Source organism: Dipodomys spectabilis, unplaced genomic scaffold (assembly GCF_019054845.1).
Source record: "Dipodomys spectabilis isolate Male_0828 unplaced genomic scaffold, ASM1905484v1 ptg000173l, whole genome shotgun sequence".
NCBI lineage: Eukaryota > Metazoa > Chordata > Mammalia > Rodentia > Heteromyidae > Dipodomys > Dipodomys spectabilis.
Window position 1 is genome coordinate 5,053,243 of NW_024870850.1, and position 17,647 is coordinate 5,070,889.

Below are 17,647 nucleotides of genomic sequence, written 5' to 3' on the forward strand. Positions count from 1 at the left end.
GAACATAATTACCAGTGTCTGTTGCTTCAAGTATTTCATATATATATATATATATATATATATATATATATATCTGTAGTTTTGTGTTTGAATCTCATAGGTTGAAGACTCTCATGGAATGACAGTCCTCAACAAGAAACAATGCAGTTTAAAAATACAATTTGTTACAGAAGCAGTCTTGTGTCCACTATATGTAATTGGCCATTTTGTCAACAATCAGTTGGCTGTAGCTATGTGGGATTGTGCTGGATCATCTATTATGTTTACTGGTTTCCTGATGTTCTTGGCACACCTGTCAATGTGACTTTCTTTCAGTAGTTATGTAGTACAGTTTGAAATCAGGTCTGCCATATTTCCAGAATTGTGCTTTTTCTTTTTGGTTTTGTTCTTTCATTGTGTGAATCCAAATAAATTTGAAGAGACTTTTTTTTTTGTTAAGGACAACATTGGAATTTTGAAGGGAATGGTATCCATGAGTTTCTTTGTAAATTGGGCATTTTAATGATATTCATGCTTATCCCAAGAAATGGGAGTTGCTTCTTGTTCTCTTTCCTTTTCTGATTGTATCTTCTAAATACTCTGGTTTTCAAGACTGATAGAGGACTTTGATGCCTTAACTTGAATTTCTCTTAGACATCTTTGGAGGCTATGACAGACAGGAGGGTACAGGGGTGTCTTCATCAATAAGTTTGGGCTGGTGTAAATCTTTCTGCTTTACAGTTGAGAATATGAAGATTCTTCTCTGAACCAAGGCTGGGAAAAAGAGTTTCTGGGATGTCTTGCCTCGGTGGGGTTGCAGCTATCTATGATTCTAGCTCTTTTAGAGGTGGAGATTGAGGAAATAAGAGTTCCAGGGCAGTCCTATAGCGTTGAAACTATGAAATATCATTTGCAAAGAGAGCATGTTTGCCTGGATATGTAGTTTGTGAATCAACCCTCTAAGTACAATGACCTTATAATTTTAGTTGGCAACTCGCAGGCATAGACTTTCTGGCCATTTCACCTTCCACGTGACATATTATCACCTTATGTAATCCAGTTGCATCATCCCAAATGACTTTCATGCAAGTAGTTTCTAGACAGACTTTGGACAAACTACAACCAAGATAATTCCATCTCTGGGGCCTCACTATTTGTGGTCTTGGATCAAATCACAGCACCTGCTGTGAAGAAGGCAAATTTCCAAACATGTTTTCTTACATATGTTTTTCTTCCTGATGCAAGGCTACAAATGCAGAGCCCCTGGGAATAGTCTTGCACATTACTTCTGGGGACTCACATGAGGCTTTCATTAGAGGTGAGCTATAGTATCGATCCCTGTCAATAAAAAGACATATGCACATATACAAAGATATGCCAATACATATAACTGAAATTGTGGGCCTCACTTCCCACCAGCATTTCTGCTTGGCAGAGGCTTCAGGGATGTGCCCTTTGACTTTCACACTCTTTCTTCTCCATCTTCCCCTTCCTGTCAGGTCCTTGGCTGGCACTAGTTGCTTTTCTACCATGAAGCACCGAGCACACATGGATGGAGATGTGATGATCACTGGGTTTTTCCCTCTGAACACTTTGGGAATAGATCACAGTAACAGCCATGCTTCCAGGCAAGAAGAGAACAAGATGTGAGTAGTTTCATATTTTATTTTCATTTACAGTTCTGAGGATGTTTGACTGGTGCTGTGGGTGCACACATCAATGATCTCTGTCTCCTCTACACTGACCTCCATTACTATTGCATCAGTAGCAGCTCAGTTTCATTATTTTGTCTTACACCTACTGTTGAGTGATTTTCTGTCTGTTAGCAGGAGAGGATTCTATTTCCCTCCATGTAACTTCTCTTTGCAGCATGCCTGTATCTCCTCAATTTCAGCTGTGGAAATGAGGTTACTACAATAAAATTGAGTCACTGGCCTGAGTTCTGTATTAAAAGGCTGCCACTGCATTTCCTACACCAGACATCTGAGAACTTTTCTTTAGTAACACCTATATATTGAGAATTTTGATAAAATTTCCTATGATGGCTCATGCCTGTAATCTTACTACTCATGGAGCTGATATCTGAGGATGGAGATTTTAAGAAGCCCAGAAAAGAAAATCTGTGAGACTTTATTCTCCAATTAACCAGCCAAATGCTGAAAATGAAGTTGTGGCTCAAGTTGCAGTATGTTAGCCTTGAGCCAAAAAGTTCAAGAACAGAGCTCAGGCACTGATTTCATGATCTAGAACTGGTGTGCACACAGGCATGTGCACACACACACACACATACACACAGAGTCACATACATACACATTGCTAGTGTACACAAGCAGTTACTCTTCCAAATTAAGCCTTGTGGCATTGTTGTCTGTCAGATAGGTTACCAGGCAGCTCAGTGTTATGAAAGATTCCTCATTGGGGAATTAACCTAACCAAGATGAATTCTTCTTTCCTTGTGCACAGGCATATTCTTGAAATTCTGATCGTAATAGTTCCTCACTAATAATTGGCTATACTAAAAGGAAAAAGAAAAGAAAATTGACTGCACAGAACCTCACGGAATTCTAGCAAATTATCTAATTCCTACAGCAAAATAAAAATGTCATTGTCTCCATCATTGGCACTGCTTTTTAAGTGCTGGTATGACAACTACAGCCAGATGCAGCTGCCCACAATTGAGAGCAAAGTTACCAGAATAGGAATTACTCTCTTCTGTGCTATAGAAGATTCATGGCTTCATTTTATATGTCACTGATATGTTTATCTTTCTCACTTTCATCCTGGTCCTGGGATATTAGGGCCTGTGGGCTGTCCCATTTTTGCTGAAGGCTAGTGCTCTAGCCCTTGAGCCACAGCTTCACTTCTGGCATTTTTGGTGGTTAAATGGAGATAAGAGACTCAGCCCTCCCTTCCCAGGCTGCCTTGAAACCATGATCCTTAGGTCTCAGCCTTATGAGTAGTTCAGAATGAAGGTGTGCGGTGGTACTGTCTAACTTCCCTTATTCTTTATATTCTAAACTATATACCCATGTTTAGTTGATTTTTATTCTTTTAACTTACCAATATATACGTGAATATTTTTGTTAAGCTCTTAATAGAGACATGTTGAGAAGCATGTTTTCAGAAGTTGAATGTTTCTTTTCTATTCCCAACTACAAAGTAAAATCTGGTTTGGGTTAGTAAAATTTTATGCATGCTATTGACTACAGATAGAAATATTTATTGGCTAACTCTCCTCATAGATAAATAGAGCACTGTAATTAGACATCAGTAGGTGTGAGATTTGACTCCTCTATGTCCACTGATGTTAGCCAATTTGATACAATATGGTGCTTGTGCCAAGTACCTAGTTCATGTTGTAGTTCCATACTTTGATTTCAATCATTCACTGTTTTAGAACCATTTCTTTCTGTTTTTTGTTTTGTTATGTTTTTGGTTTTGGTGTTGGTTTTGGTCATGGGGCTTGAACACTGGGCCTGGGTGCTGTCCCTCAGCTCATCAGCTCAGGCTAGCATCCCTACCACTTGAGCCACAGTGCCATATCCGGTTGTATGTGTTGTTTATTGGAGATAAAGCCTTTCCTGCCTGGGCTGGCTTTGAACCATGATGCTCAGATCTCGCCTCTTGAGAAGCTATGATTACAGGAATGACTCACCACGCAGGCTTTTTATAGCCATTTCTATATCGTGTCACACATCAGTTCTTTGTCTCTTTTATCTCTAATTTTTTCTACTCATTTTCACTTTTTTGAGGTAGCTAAGATTAAGCCATTGATAATTAGCTTACTTTGGAATTTTGCATACATTTTTATCTCAAAGCTGGTACTTTACCACTATACCCTTTCTTCAAGCTTTCTGCTGATTGACTGGAGATAAATGTGCCATAGTCTTTTCTGTGACAGGTCCTTTTGACTCAGGATCCTTTTCTCTTGATTTCTAGTTTAGCTAGGATTGCCGGTCAAAGCCACCAGTAGAGATACGTTTAATTTCTTGAAGAATCTCTAAACTTCAATTTTTATGTACCATCACACAAACTTTAATTTTTCTCTGGGCTAATAAATAACTAATGTGTGCCCTGAAAAACCAAATTATTGAGTATCATTTTTCTGTTGTGATTTTCTATTTCTAACCTTTAAGTGTTTTTACTGTATATTTTCGATTTTTCTAATAGAATATTTAATTTTAGAACTGTTTTCCACTACATTATTCATCCTCTGTGAGATATATAGGTAGCAAGATTTTTAACTGTTAATTTGCCTGTCCTGCCATTTCTTTCACTGTACTGAAGATTTTCAATTGGATACAAGCACAGTTAATTTACATTTCCAGTGCTTGGGGTACAAGTTTTGGCCTTTTAAGTGAGACAAAGGATTCTGTCATTTAATCAAACCCACGGAATAATTATGCCACTTCTTTTACGAGCTATTGAAATTTGTTTAAGTTATCTGTGTTTTTATATTTCACTTTATTTTCACTATTACTTCCAAAGTTCAAGTCTCTATTAAGAAATAATCTATTTTTAGATTAAAATACATATGGTCTAGATTGAGTGTTTCACACATGCATGCCCAGTTTCACAATGCCACTGCTTGCTAAGAGTGTCATGTTTGGACCATGTGTTATCTGACACCTTCTCTAAGAATCAGATATCTATTGTTTGCAAGTACTTTATGGTCTTATATTCCTTTGATACATGTATCTGTTTTTATCTTTTGTGTCATTTTTTAAATTGTGAAAATATCGTACAGAGGTGTTACAATTATATGTGTAAGGTAATGTGTGCATTTTTTATCAAGCATTGTTGCCTCTTCCTTTGTTTCCCCTTCCCATCCCTTCCCATCTCCCACCCCTTACCCCCACCCCCATTTGTGCAGGATGAATTAAGAACAGGCATGAGATGCTTTTGTGTTGTTCTTGTGTCTTAAAATATCTCTGGCTCATGGAGGATTTCTTTGTTCATAAAATTCAGTTTTAATTTTCTATTTCTGTAAAGGAATTTATAGGAATTTTGATGTAGACTGTACTGAAGGTTCTATAGATAGTTTTTCAGTAGTACAGCTATTTTCACCAAACTGCTTCTGGCATACAAAATAATGAGAGGTATGGATTCACATGTGTAATTTTGTTGCTTTTCCCTATTATGGTTCATGGTTTTTTTGCCCTATTATGGTTCATGTTTCTGGTAACTCCTCCTTTTCCTTTATTGATTATTGCTATTTTTGGTAGTCTCTAATTCTTTTTATTTTACTTGATTATTTCATTCTTTGTACTAATTTTGGGATTCTTTTTCTAGTTGCTTGAGATGTAGCACAGGTTCTTTAGTACAACATTTGAACTCCAGATTTCAGCAAAGGTTGTGATAGTTTCATTTCATTGCTGTATTTCTGTATGTACAGATTCTGATATTCTGTTTTCATTTTTATTTGTTCCAAAGATTGGTAAACTTCTTGAAATTTGCCTTGAAAGTCAAGTCATTTAATCATGTATTAATCATTTAATTCAATTGAATACTTTTAAGTAAATTAAATTTTAATAAAATTGAAGGTTTTATTTCTGGTTTAAAAAGAACTCATTTCATTTCAATATTATGGGAATATTTTTGGTGTTTTCCTTGTTAATTTCTAGCCTTACCACAGTAGGGTTTGCATATGTGCTCAATGTTTTTTAAATAATATTTTGTATGTTTTTTTATTATTGGAAAAGTGCTGTACAGAGGGGTTACAGTTTGAGCAATGTAATGAGTACATTTCCTATTGAGTATTGTTGCTTCTTCCTTTGTTTTCCCACTACCATCCCTTCCCTCCCCCCACAAGTATGCCCCCTAAAAGGTCGTTTTCAACATTGTTTTGTACATCTGATTGTTACAATGAGTCAACCTGTATCCTCATGTAAACATTTTGTTTTTTCCCTTCCCCTCCCCAAATTAGAGAAGTATATATACAAGATGCAGGGCACCAACATTAAATACAGTGACAATAGTGGTTATACATTGTGCAAGGAACATAAAAAGAAACAAAAAAATCACATGGTACATAATAAATACATTAGGAACAATAGCTAGAAAGAAAAAATATATTTGGGTCCCTATTTTGGGATTCAGTTTACTTAACATCATCTAATATGCTCATATGTACATGGCTTTGGCCTGGTCATAAACACGTACTAGTTGTTATAAATAAGGGAAACCGTGGGATGTTGTTTCTTTGGGCCTGGCTTACTTCAATGTATTATAAATGACATTTATTTATTTATTTGATTTTTGGTAGGTCATGGTGCTTGAACTCTGGATTTGGGCACGGTTCCTGCATTCTTTAGCTTAAAGAGAGGGCTCTATCACTTGAGCCACATTGCCACTTCCTGTTTTCTGGTGGTTATGTGAAGATAAGTGTCTCATGGACTTTCCCGCATGGGCTGGCTTTGAACCATGATCCTCAGATTTCAGCCGCTTGAGTACCTAGAATTAAGCCCCTGGCACCCAGCTATTTCCATACTTTTTATATCTGGCTGTTTTGTTTCTTATCCCACGATCTCTCCTGTAGAATGCTCAATATGTGGGTGAGAGTTGGTTTACTCAGACATTGTGTGAAGTGTTCTCTAGGTGTATGTGAGGCTCATCTAATCAAGTTTTATTGTGTTCACAGGAAACAGGGTATATATTCTTGTATATCTTTCTTGTTCATTAATGTTTCTGTTTTGTGGTCTGAAAAACTTATTTTAGTATTTCATGTAGGAAGGGTTTAATGCAGATACATTCTATTAACTGTGCTTTTCTGGGAACATTTTTATCCTTCCTCCATTTCTACAGGTTAGCATTACTAGGTGCAATACTCTTGTTGGATAATTTAATTTTTTTATCTTCATAACTGTAAAGAGCTCTTGCCATGTTTTGTTGACTTATATGGACTCTACTAAGCTATTATAGAAATTGGTGCACACCTATATGAATATGAGTCTCATTTTCGTTATACTTTAGAGAATTATCCCTGTATATGTATTTCAGTTGTGGGAGCCATAGGCTAAGACAGCTTGCTGTAGATGTTGTGAACAAAATTTGATAATCATTTCATCTTTAGGACTGTTACTTTGTTACTTTGAGAAAATAATCTCATAAACTTTTGACAACTTTTTCCCACATCTTCATTCCTACATTTGATTCCTCCATATGTGTATGTTCAATTAAATTTTCCCTAAGCTTACTAATTTCTTCTGTTTAGAACATTTTGAATATGACAGATTTTGATTGTGATCATTTCACATATACCTATAGTATAGATTGAACAAGTTGATCCATTCCCTTAGTACATCCAATATGCCTTCATTGTTTCCTTTTAAACAATACCAGTTGATTTCATTATATTAGATTCTTTAGAATATGAGAATATGCCCACGCAATCTCAGCTTGCAAGTAAATACACACAAACACAAACAGACATTTACACAAATCCTTGTTGCACATAGACAAAAAATGAAAGAAGGAAAAGTACTTTGATCCTTTCTATTTTGCTCTATTGCTTCCTTTACAATATCTCAATCTAAATATATTTGGAAGAGAGTAGTGATCAATGAATTTTACCATGGATGCCTTGGAACTGGGGTATCTATACAAAGCTTACCTACAATTCTCTTCTCAATCCTCATGTCATGCTTTCCTTTCTCCAAAATGAGTTCCTTGAAATTGGATGCATCCTTTTCATTGTGTTAGACAAATAAAAATAAAATCCTTGCCCCCAATAGTTCAGCTCTTTTTCTGGTTGTTATTTGTAAGAGCTATTCAATATATTGGTCTGTGAGCAACGTTGCTATACAATCATTCATAAATAACATTTTGCTTCTGCATATTGCAGTTAAATTAAATATTCCTTAGTTATCCTGACATGCCTCAAACACATAACAAACTACGTGAAAACACAAAAATTATTTTCCACACAGTATGGCCAGTTGCTCAGTCATAGATCTTCAACTCTGGCCATGGGTACTGTCCCTGAGCTCTTCAGCTCAAGGCTAGCACTCTACCACTTGAGCCACAGTGTCACACCCAACTTTTTCTGTTTGCGTGGCAGTGAGTAATTGAACCCAAGGCAAGCACTTTATCACTGAGCCAACTTCCTAGTCTACTTTACCTAGATCTATATACAAACATAAGATACTACATTAATATTCCATTCTGATTGAGGTAATATTTTAACATATTCCTTGACAACGAAGCAAGCATTTAATGTATGTATCATAGTCTTAAGTTTTGGAATATTCCTCCTCAAAGTATTTGCTCATTATACAGATTTATCTTCAAGAACTATCAGAGTGTTTTGGCCTTGGCTTTTGCTATTGAGGAGATCAACAAAAATCCTGATCTTTTATATAACATGACTTTGGGATTTGATATTTATGATGTTGAATTCAGAACTTGGACAATGTTTAAGAATCCTTTCACTTGCCTCTTTGGGAAGTACAAGATTCCAAACTACTCCTGCATGAGAGACAGCAGGTCTATAGCAGTACTTACAGGACCATCAGGAATAACATCTGACCAGATTGGGACATTATTAGGACTCTACAGATTTCCACAGGTGAGGGTGCAAAGTGTGGAAGGATATAATAATGTATAATTTAGTGGAATTTCAGATGTTAGAATGATAGGAAGATATTCTATTTATGAACCCATCAAGTTTGTGGTATCAAAGAGTATTTACTCAAAGATATTTGGAAATATATATTTTCATACTTTGGAAAAAGATATAGAAGATTTGAGCTGACAAATGGATAATTTGTTGTTTTGAGACTTATCAATAATTTTCTTTAATACATCAGGAAATGGAAAATGATATAGCCGTGTGAAGGTATGTTGAGAGTATACTGATTCCTCATAGAAGTAATCCTAACTAATGAGGAAACATGTATCTCAAATTAAATATCAAAGGGCACAAGGTGAATATGTGAGTCCATTGGTCAACACGAGTCTTGAGGTAAATTGCCAAGAAAGTGCAAAAAGCCATGAGTTTGTGCCTCTAGCATTCATACACACACACACACACATACATGCAGGCACAAAAAACATATTATATTGAGTGAAGTAAATCAGGCTCAGAATGAGAAAGGGTAAATATGTGAACGTTAGATCTAAAATATGAATATGTAATATGAAATAAGTATGGAACACACATATATCCACTTACATACATACATGATCAATCTGACTAAAGTAAGGTATACACAGTGGTGGAACCCCATGGTGTAACTTTGCTGATCTATTGACAGTATAAAAAATCACCACCAAAAAGGTGAAGCATCTTGTCTGAGTGGGGTAGATGTTAAGGGAAAAATGCAAAGAAATATGGATTGGATGGGTGGCAAAAAGCAATATGATATACAATGGGTATATAAGAAAATGGAATTAAGAGTGGGTCAGGTTGATATAGATGGGAAGAGTTGATGGAAATAGTGACACATATTGAGACAATTACAAGTCAATTGATATGTTGTGCAACATTTCAAAAACAGTTAAATTTTTTTTTCAAAAAATAAAACAAACCTACCTTCCACCTACTTTAATTGGTTCTTAACAGAATTCAAGGCTGAGATTACAATGCATGGAAAACTTGTCATTCATGGAGCACCCAATTTTCTTTAACTTTAGTTTACCTTTGGGCCTTTTGATCATGCCCTGAGTGACCATCACAAGTTTCCTGCTCTCTATCAGATGGCCCCAAAGCACTCATCAATAGCCACTGCCATGGTCTCATTACTGCTTCACTTCAGCTGGAATTGGGTGGGACTATTGACCTCACAAGATGAGAATGGTGCCTGGGTTCTTGCTGAATTGAAAGAAGAGATGGCCAAAAACAGAGTTTGTGTAGCCTATGAGCTAATGTTCTCAACCCAAGACATGTCATATTTATTCAAACTCATGGCAGTTCATAATGAGATAAATCTATCTTCTGCAAGTGTCCTCATCATATATGGTGATAATGATTCACTGATAGTTTTAATGATATTTATCGAGCAAATTTTTATATATGGCAAAGTTTGTGTTGTGAACTGTCAGTGGGATTTCACCATGAAAAGGAAATATTTCATGCTAGGCTCATTGCATGTACCTCTTATTTTTACCCACCATCATGTAGAAGTTTCTGGATTCACAGATTTTGTCAAGGCAGTTAAGCCTTCCAAATACCCAGAAGACATTTTTCTTGCGAGGCTGTGGTTTCTCTCTTTTAATTGCTCAGATTCTGAGTCTGACTGTATATCATGGGACAACTGTGTTCATGATGCCTCTTTGGATTGGTTGCCTGGGCATGTTTTTGAAATGACTATGTCTGGAGACAGTTACAATATATACAATGCTGTGTATGCTGTGGCCCAGGCTCTGCATGAGATGTTTCTTCATCAAAGAGAAGTTCAAACAATGGGAAATAGAAAACAAAGAGTTCCTTCCCCAGAACAGGTAATTTTTTCTATGGAGGAGTACACATTATGAGCAAAGGCACTTTCTAGAAGGTATCCTTCCTGTGTGACATTAAATATTTCTGTATGTATGTCTGCTTGTTTCCGTACTTGCATATATATGACTTGTGTTTATATACACAAATATAAATATATGTTTGTATTCATATGTCATACTAATTAGGTTGTTGAAATTAGTTACTATTTCGGTATTTAAAGCAATTCTCTCAACTGTTTTGCTTTTCCTTTCTATTATCAGAAATTAATATGAGTACAAATTTGAACAAATATAGACTCACAGTTAAAAATTAAACATTTCAAGCCGGGTGCTGGTGGCTCACGCCTGTAATCCTAGCTACTCAGGAGGCTGAGATCTGAGGATCGCGGTTCAAAGCCAGCCCGGGCAAGAAAGACCGTGAGACTCCTATCTCCAATAAACCACCAGAAAACCGGAAGTGGCGCTGTAGCTCAAGTGGTAGAGCGCTCACCTTGAGCTGAAGAGCTGAGGGACAGTGCCCAGGCCCAGAGTTCAAGCCCCACGACCGACAAAAAAAAAAAGAAAAAAAAAATTAAACATTTCCGTTGCTTATCAAAACCTTATGTGATTCTTTATGTGTCAATGTAATTAAGGTAATCTGGACATGTGTGGATATTCTGGGAAGAAAACAACAGGCCAGTAACAAGATAAAACATATTCCACATTTCTGTAAGTTAATTTTGGCCAGTCCAGGGACTTGAACACACGACCTGGGCTATGACTCTGAATCTCTGTGCACTCAAGGCTAGTCCTCAACTACTTGAACACAGCATTTCTTCTGTGTTTTTTTTTTCTGAATTGTTCTTTGGAGACATGGTTCTCACTAACTTCTCTGCCCAGGATGGCCTTCAAGCCTGATCCTCTTATCTGAGCCACCTGCACAGCTTAGTTTACATCCATCAGCCAACAGGAACTTGCTCATGAATTCATTTAGTTACTGATAAATCCTCATGTTAATACGGAGTATTTTGAAAACTGCAAATTGAGTTTCTCCCTATTCTTTCCTTCAGTCAAAGCAAAGAATGACCTAATGAACAGAATTATATATATTTTTCATGAGAGACCAATTTTTATTCAACTTTTGGAATTAAACATTTAGCAACCTTAAATTATAAACATTCATAAAATAATGGTTAGGGCAAGATGGAGTAAAATGATACCTCTGGAAAAAAGTCTTTCTACTCCTTTTCTAAGTGACCAGTAAAGATTATTTTTCAGAGTGATTATTTTATTCATCCATAGATTTTTCTTCTGAAATAATTCATTATGTGTCACTACTCTTTTTGAATTCAGAATCAGAGGTGAAAGGCAATCAGGAGTGTGTCTTACTTCAGGTTTTTTGTCTTTACTCTGGGATTTACTTCACTATAAGATAATGTCTCTTTTAGCTGAACACTTTCCTGAAGAGCATCCAGTTTTATTATCGTACTAGAGATCAAGTGATTTGGGATGAGAAAAGACAACTGGAGCCAGAGTATGACATTCTGAACATTTGGAATTTTCCAGAGGGTCTTCAACTTGAGGTGAAAGTAGGGAAGTTTTCTCCATATGCTCCACATGGCAATCAAATGTGTTTATCCGAAGATATGGTAGAGTGGGCCATTGGAACAACAGGGGTGAGTTGGATCTAATCCAAATAATTTAAAGGACACACACATCAGTAAGAGTCATCCTTTAAATTTATATCTGTCTGAGTGACAGCAAATTTCTCCTATAATCCTAGCAGCTAATAGAGCTGAGATTGGAATATCATACCTTAGAGTCAGCTCACACAGGAAACTCTGTGAGAATCTTATTGCCAATTAACCACCCCAAATCTGGAAGCAGAGCTGTGACTCAGGCAGTAGAGTGCTATCCTTGAGTGAAAATAGCTTCAGTCCTGTGTCCAGGCCTTGAGTTCAAGCCCCAGGATCAAACCAAAAGAGCTAAGTGTGTTTCTACATGTTGATTTTGAATATTGTCATAGTATGTAAATTTCATTTATGTCAGTAGGTATCTAACAGTGTGATAAAGTACCTGAGGAGGTAATTCATGTGGTTGAAAGCTTTCTTTTGCTGCCTTCTGCGGAGGTTTATTTAATGGTTATTTGATTTGCTATTTACTCACCTTTCGTTAAGATGAATCATTGAAGGCATCTGTGATGAAAGTCTCATGTCATAGCCACTCGAAAAAAAGATAAAGATAAGATGACCCTGGGGAGCACATAACCCTATAAAGTGGCTTCCTACTTGTTCTTCCCCATGTCAGTAGGTTAGAAAATATAATGGCATGAATTCAAGGAAAATCCATAGGGCTATACACTTAAATTACTTTCTCACAACAACCTTCAGCCTTTAAAGATTCCATCCCTTTCAATGATTCAACCGGCTCGATCAAGGTTGTAGCATATGGCCTTTGGAAATCATGGAATATGGAATATAAAACAGAATTCAATTAATTGATTGCAATTGCCTGCATAAATCATTATCCTTAAAAATAGCATTCTTTAAAACAATGGATTTTTTCAGTGTTCTATATGAATCTGAACAGTCACTGGCACACCCCTGCCTTTCCTCAGACTCCTCACTCTGTCTGCAGTGAGAGTTGTGGTCCTGGATTCAGAAAATCTCCTCAGGAGGAAAAAGCTGCCTGTTGCTTTGATTGTACACCTTGCTCAGAAAATGAGATTGCTAATGGGACAGGTGAGTCTGTGACTTATGAAGAAATTCTTTGTATCTCCCTAGTTTTCCTCAATCCAAACAAGTCAATGCAAAAGTTGTGTATTAGGATTACAGACCTCATGCTCCTCTCCCTGTTAATAACTCAATTCTGATATGTTGTGCTATTACTATTTGTAATATAATAGATCATAGTTTTGAATTATATATTTAGTTATAGTTTCCAGGCTATTGCATGGAAAGTTATCTCCAGGAATCCTTCTTTTTTAAATATTTTTATTGTGAAAGTACTGTACAGAAGGGATACAATTAGATGGACAAGATAATGAGTACATTTGTTATCAAGCATTGTAGCCTCCTCCTTTGTTTCCCCTTCCTATCCCTTCCCAGGTTCCCCCACACCCCACCCAATCCTCTCCCACCCCAACCAAAGTTGTATAGTTCGTTTTCCACATGACAACTTGTATTTCTCATGTTGAAACGGGTTGACCTGTATCCTTATTTAAACAACTTGTTTATCCCCTTCCGTTACACAAATTATTCCGACATCAAATACAGTGAAAGCAGGGGTTATACTGTCGGGGAGGGACATACAAAGCAACAAAGAAATAATCTTATAAATGTGTTAGAAACAAATGCATGAAAGAAAAAAACATTTGAATACATATCTTAGGATTCATTTTCCTAACATCACCTTATATGACATTTTCTGCTTGACTTAGACATATACTAGATTGCAAATAAGGGAAACCATGGGACCTATGTTTCTTTGGGTTTAGCTAACTTCACTTAATAAAATTTTTTCCAAGTCTTTCCATTTCCTAACAAATGGGGCAATGTCATTCTTTCTGATGGAGGCATAGAATTCCATTGTGTATATATACCACATTTTCTTGATGCATTCATCTACTGATGGGCATCTGGGTTGGTTACATATCTTAGCTATAGTAACTAACGCTGCAATAAACAGAAGGGAACCTTACTCCATTGTTGGTGGGAGTGTAAACTTTTTCAAAAACTTTGGAAAGTATTATGGACTCCACATAGAGCTCCCCTATGACCCAGCAATCCCACTTTTGGGCATTTACCCAAATGTTTACAAACAAGACCATATTAAAGCTATCAGGAATCTTTCTTAACACTAATCATTAGGAAAAGTCTAAACTCTAACAGGAAGTTAAACCTAAGCCTTATTAAGGAGAATGTTCATCTTAGAAGTTATATTTTATGCACACAAGAATCATGGATCTCACATATGTTTATATCTCAATGCCCAGAACTCTTCTTGGCATAGGACAAGGGCCCAGTAAGCTAAATTCAGTGTAAGAAGTGAGCATGACTATACAATGTCCAAGAGAGATTAATCTGTGCCCACAGCTTCAAAGGTGAGCAGTAGTAGTGAGATGAAATCAAGGATAATGTACCATAGGGTAAAATTAATGTTTTACAGAAACATGTGGGGACACTTAAGCTGTTTAATTACAATTTACATATGATTGAAGAACTGTAAATGAGAGTGAGTAGTGTAGAAAAATTTAATAACATGTAATAGTAGCCCAATTGTTACATTATCAATATATGTGATAGTCATTGAGTGAAAATAATCTTAAGTAAAAAAGACTGATGGAAGCATAAACATCACCGCATTTGTAAGGAAATGGAAAAACTTGGAAAAAATATCAAGTGAAGTAAGCCAGACTCAAAGAAACACAGGCTCCATAGTATCCCTTATTTGAATAATTAGTATATGTCTAGGATAATCATAGCAGATAAACAGAATAGTTCAATAGCTTTGATCATATGACCATATAATGTGATGGTAAGTAAAATGTACTTCAAGAAACAGGTAGAAGAGGACTTTCTTTATTGTTGTTTTTTAATGTACTATGTGATTTCATGCATCTTTTGTATACTTCCCCCCTTTTAGTATACTCCTGTTGTCACTGTATTTGATTTTTGTAACCTAGAAATGTTTATCTGAATTAGGGAAGAGAAGGGAAACACAGAATGGTGAGACAAAGGACAAAGTGGGAACCAATAGAACAGCGACATCCATGAGAAAGTATGTTGGAAATGATCTGGACAATTTGTGGGGGAAATTTTCAGGGGAAGGAAAGTAGGAGAAAAATGAGGGAAGGAGTAACATGTTTGACAAGAAAAGTACTTATTACCTTATTTATGTAACTGTAACCCCTCTGTACATTACCTTGCAGTAACAAAAGTCTGAATGAAGAAGATAAAAGCAGGAGGTGGTTATGGCCTGGGAAAAATACAAAAAAGCTTTTATGATGCTAAACCCAGAGATCTCAAGATTTCACTTAAATAAAAAATTTCCTAAAGTCTTTGAAGAAAATGAGGTTCATAAAAAGAAGTAATGGTAATGTACATGTCTCAGCAGATATGGAGCAATGTGTGAAGTGTCCAGATCATCAGTATGCCAACACACAGAAGAATCAGTGTTTCTTGAGAGCTGCAAGTTTCCTGGCATTTGAAGATCCCTTGGGCATAGCTCTGGCCTGCATGGCTCTTTGCTTCTCCATGCTAACTGCTGCTGTTCTTGGGGTGTTTGTGAAACACCAAGACACTGCCATTGTCAAGGCCAATAACAGGGCTCTCAGCTACATCTTGCTCATCTCCCTCATCTTCTGTTTCCTCTGTTCCTTGCTGTTTCTCGGCCGTCCCAACACAGTCACATGCATCCTGCAGCAGGTTACATTTGGGGTTGTGTTCACTGTGGCTGTTTCCACAGTGTTGGCCAAAACAGTGACTGTGGTTCTGGCCTTCAAGGCCACTTCCCCAGGAAGAAGGATGAGGTGGCTGCTGGTATCAGGGGCTTCTAACTTCATCATCCCCATCTGCACCCTCATCCAGGTGACTCTGTGTGGAATCTGGCTGGGAACCTCTCCTCCCTTTGTGGACACTGATGCACACTCAGAACATGGCCACATCATCATCCTGTGCAACAAGGGCTCCCTCACCGCCTTCTACTCTGTCCTGGGATACTTGGGCTCCCTGGCCCTGGCCAGCTTCACTGTGGCTTTTCTGGCCAGGAACCTGCCTGACACCTTCAATGAGGCCAAGTTCCTGACCTTCAGCATGCTGGTGTTCTGCAGTGTGTGGCTCACCTTCCTGCCTGTGTATCACAGTGCTAAGGGGAAGGTCATGGTGGCTGTGGAGGTCTTCTCTATCTTAGCCTCCAGTGCTGGCCTACTGGGATGCATTTTTGCTCCAAAGTGTTACACCATCTTGTTAGTGCCGAATAGAAATTCTTTATATGGCTTCAGGGTGAAAGACAGTAGGAGAAATAAGCATTCTTAACATTAAGCACATAGGTTTGATTCGTATAGACAAGGTCTGATCTAAATCTACAGTAATTATGCCTTTTGTCATAGTTTATATTATAGAATTTATACTTCAAAGACTAAGGATCTAGTGTGCATTTTCCTAGCAGTGGTAGTCAACAAGTCATGGTGATCACAATTTAAACTGGAGTTTTGGTTCTGTATTTTTGGGTTCTCTTTTTTAATCTGCACTTAATTCTATTATATCCTCTTCATAATGTCTTTTCACTCTTGTTTTTCTCAATAACTCTTCTAAATTTTAGAGCTTATTAACTTCCTGTCTGCACACCACCATGTTGCAGAGCCCTCCAAACTATTTCATTAATATTCTCTTCTTCACAAATTTACATCCTTTAATGTTGTACTTAGAGTTTGTTTTATTCAATACTTGTATATTTCCATTCACACATTCACCTTTTGAAATTATCCTGAGTCTCATTTATGGGACCTTTCTCTCTGTCCCAGTCTTTTTTTCTCTTTGATTCACTCCATCTCATTCTTTGTCTTCCTCTTCCCTTTCACACTGTTTTCGTCATATAACTTAGGAATGAAATGTATATGTTACAAAAATTAAGCCTCCATTGATGATTGCAATGTATAAGATGTTTTGCACTTTCTCCTAATATTAAAATCCATTATTCATAATAGTAATGCCGTTCTTGCCTTGATATCATTTATATTTTATGATTGATTCACCACTATGCATTAGTTTGACACAAAGTATTTTGAATATTAATCATATAAGATTATCTCTTAATAACATCTTTCTTACAATCTGTTCAACATGATCATTTTTATTTGTCATATTTCAAAACTCTTAATTTGATAAGAAAAGTATCACTTATTGGTTCAAATAGGTTGACCTAGTCCATTCCATACAATTTTTACAAAATCACATATTTAAGTGGTATAGACACAATTGCACTCATTTATTATCTCTGCTAGTGTTCGTTACATGTTTCTTTTCATATCAATTCAATTCATTTATGCATATGTGTACTCAGTCCCTATATTGTCCTTTAACTCTTTCACTCAATCATTCTTTACCATTTGACTCATAACTCCATTTTTAGCTGTTTGTCTCTTATTGGAAATCACAGTCTCATACATTTTCTTTCCCAGTTTGACTTCAAACCAATTTTCATTTTTACATTTCTAATAAATAAATGTCTGTGTAATGTACTATAACGTTGT

General features: G+C 36.6%; 1 protein-coding gene across 1 annotated transcript; it reads left to right on the top strand.

The window, feature by feature from the left end:
- Positions 1 to 1,509: 1,509 nt before the first annotated feature.
- Positions 1,510 to 16,430, top strand: LOC122119937 (vomeronasal type-2 receptor 116-like). The gene is made up of 6 exons (XM_042693987.1): positions 1,510 to 1,625; positions 8,257 to 8,545; positions 9,613 to 10,419; positions 11,844 to 12,071; positions 13,013 to 13,136; positions 15,511 to 16,430. Exons 1-6 carry the CDS (start codon positions 1,510 to 1,512, stop codon positions 16,428 to 16,430), a joined length of 2,484 nt encoding a protein of 827 aa, XP_042549921.1.
- Positions 16,431 to 17,647: the final 1,217 nt, after the last annotated feature.

Coding starts and splice junctions, on each gene's coding strand:
- LOC122119937 (XM_042693987.1), top strand. CDS start 1,510: ATGAAGCACCGAGCACACATGGATGGAGATGTGATGATCACTGGGTTT. Junction 8,546..9,612: donor GACTCTACAGATTTCCACAG/GTGAGGGTGCAA, acceptor CTTTAACTTTAG/TTTACCTTTGGGCCTTTTGA. Junction 13,137..15,510: donor TGAGATTGCTAATGGGACAG/GTGAGTCTGTGA, acceptor ATGTCTCAGCAG/ATATGGAGCAATGTGTGAAG.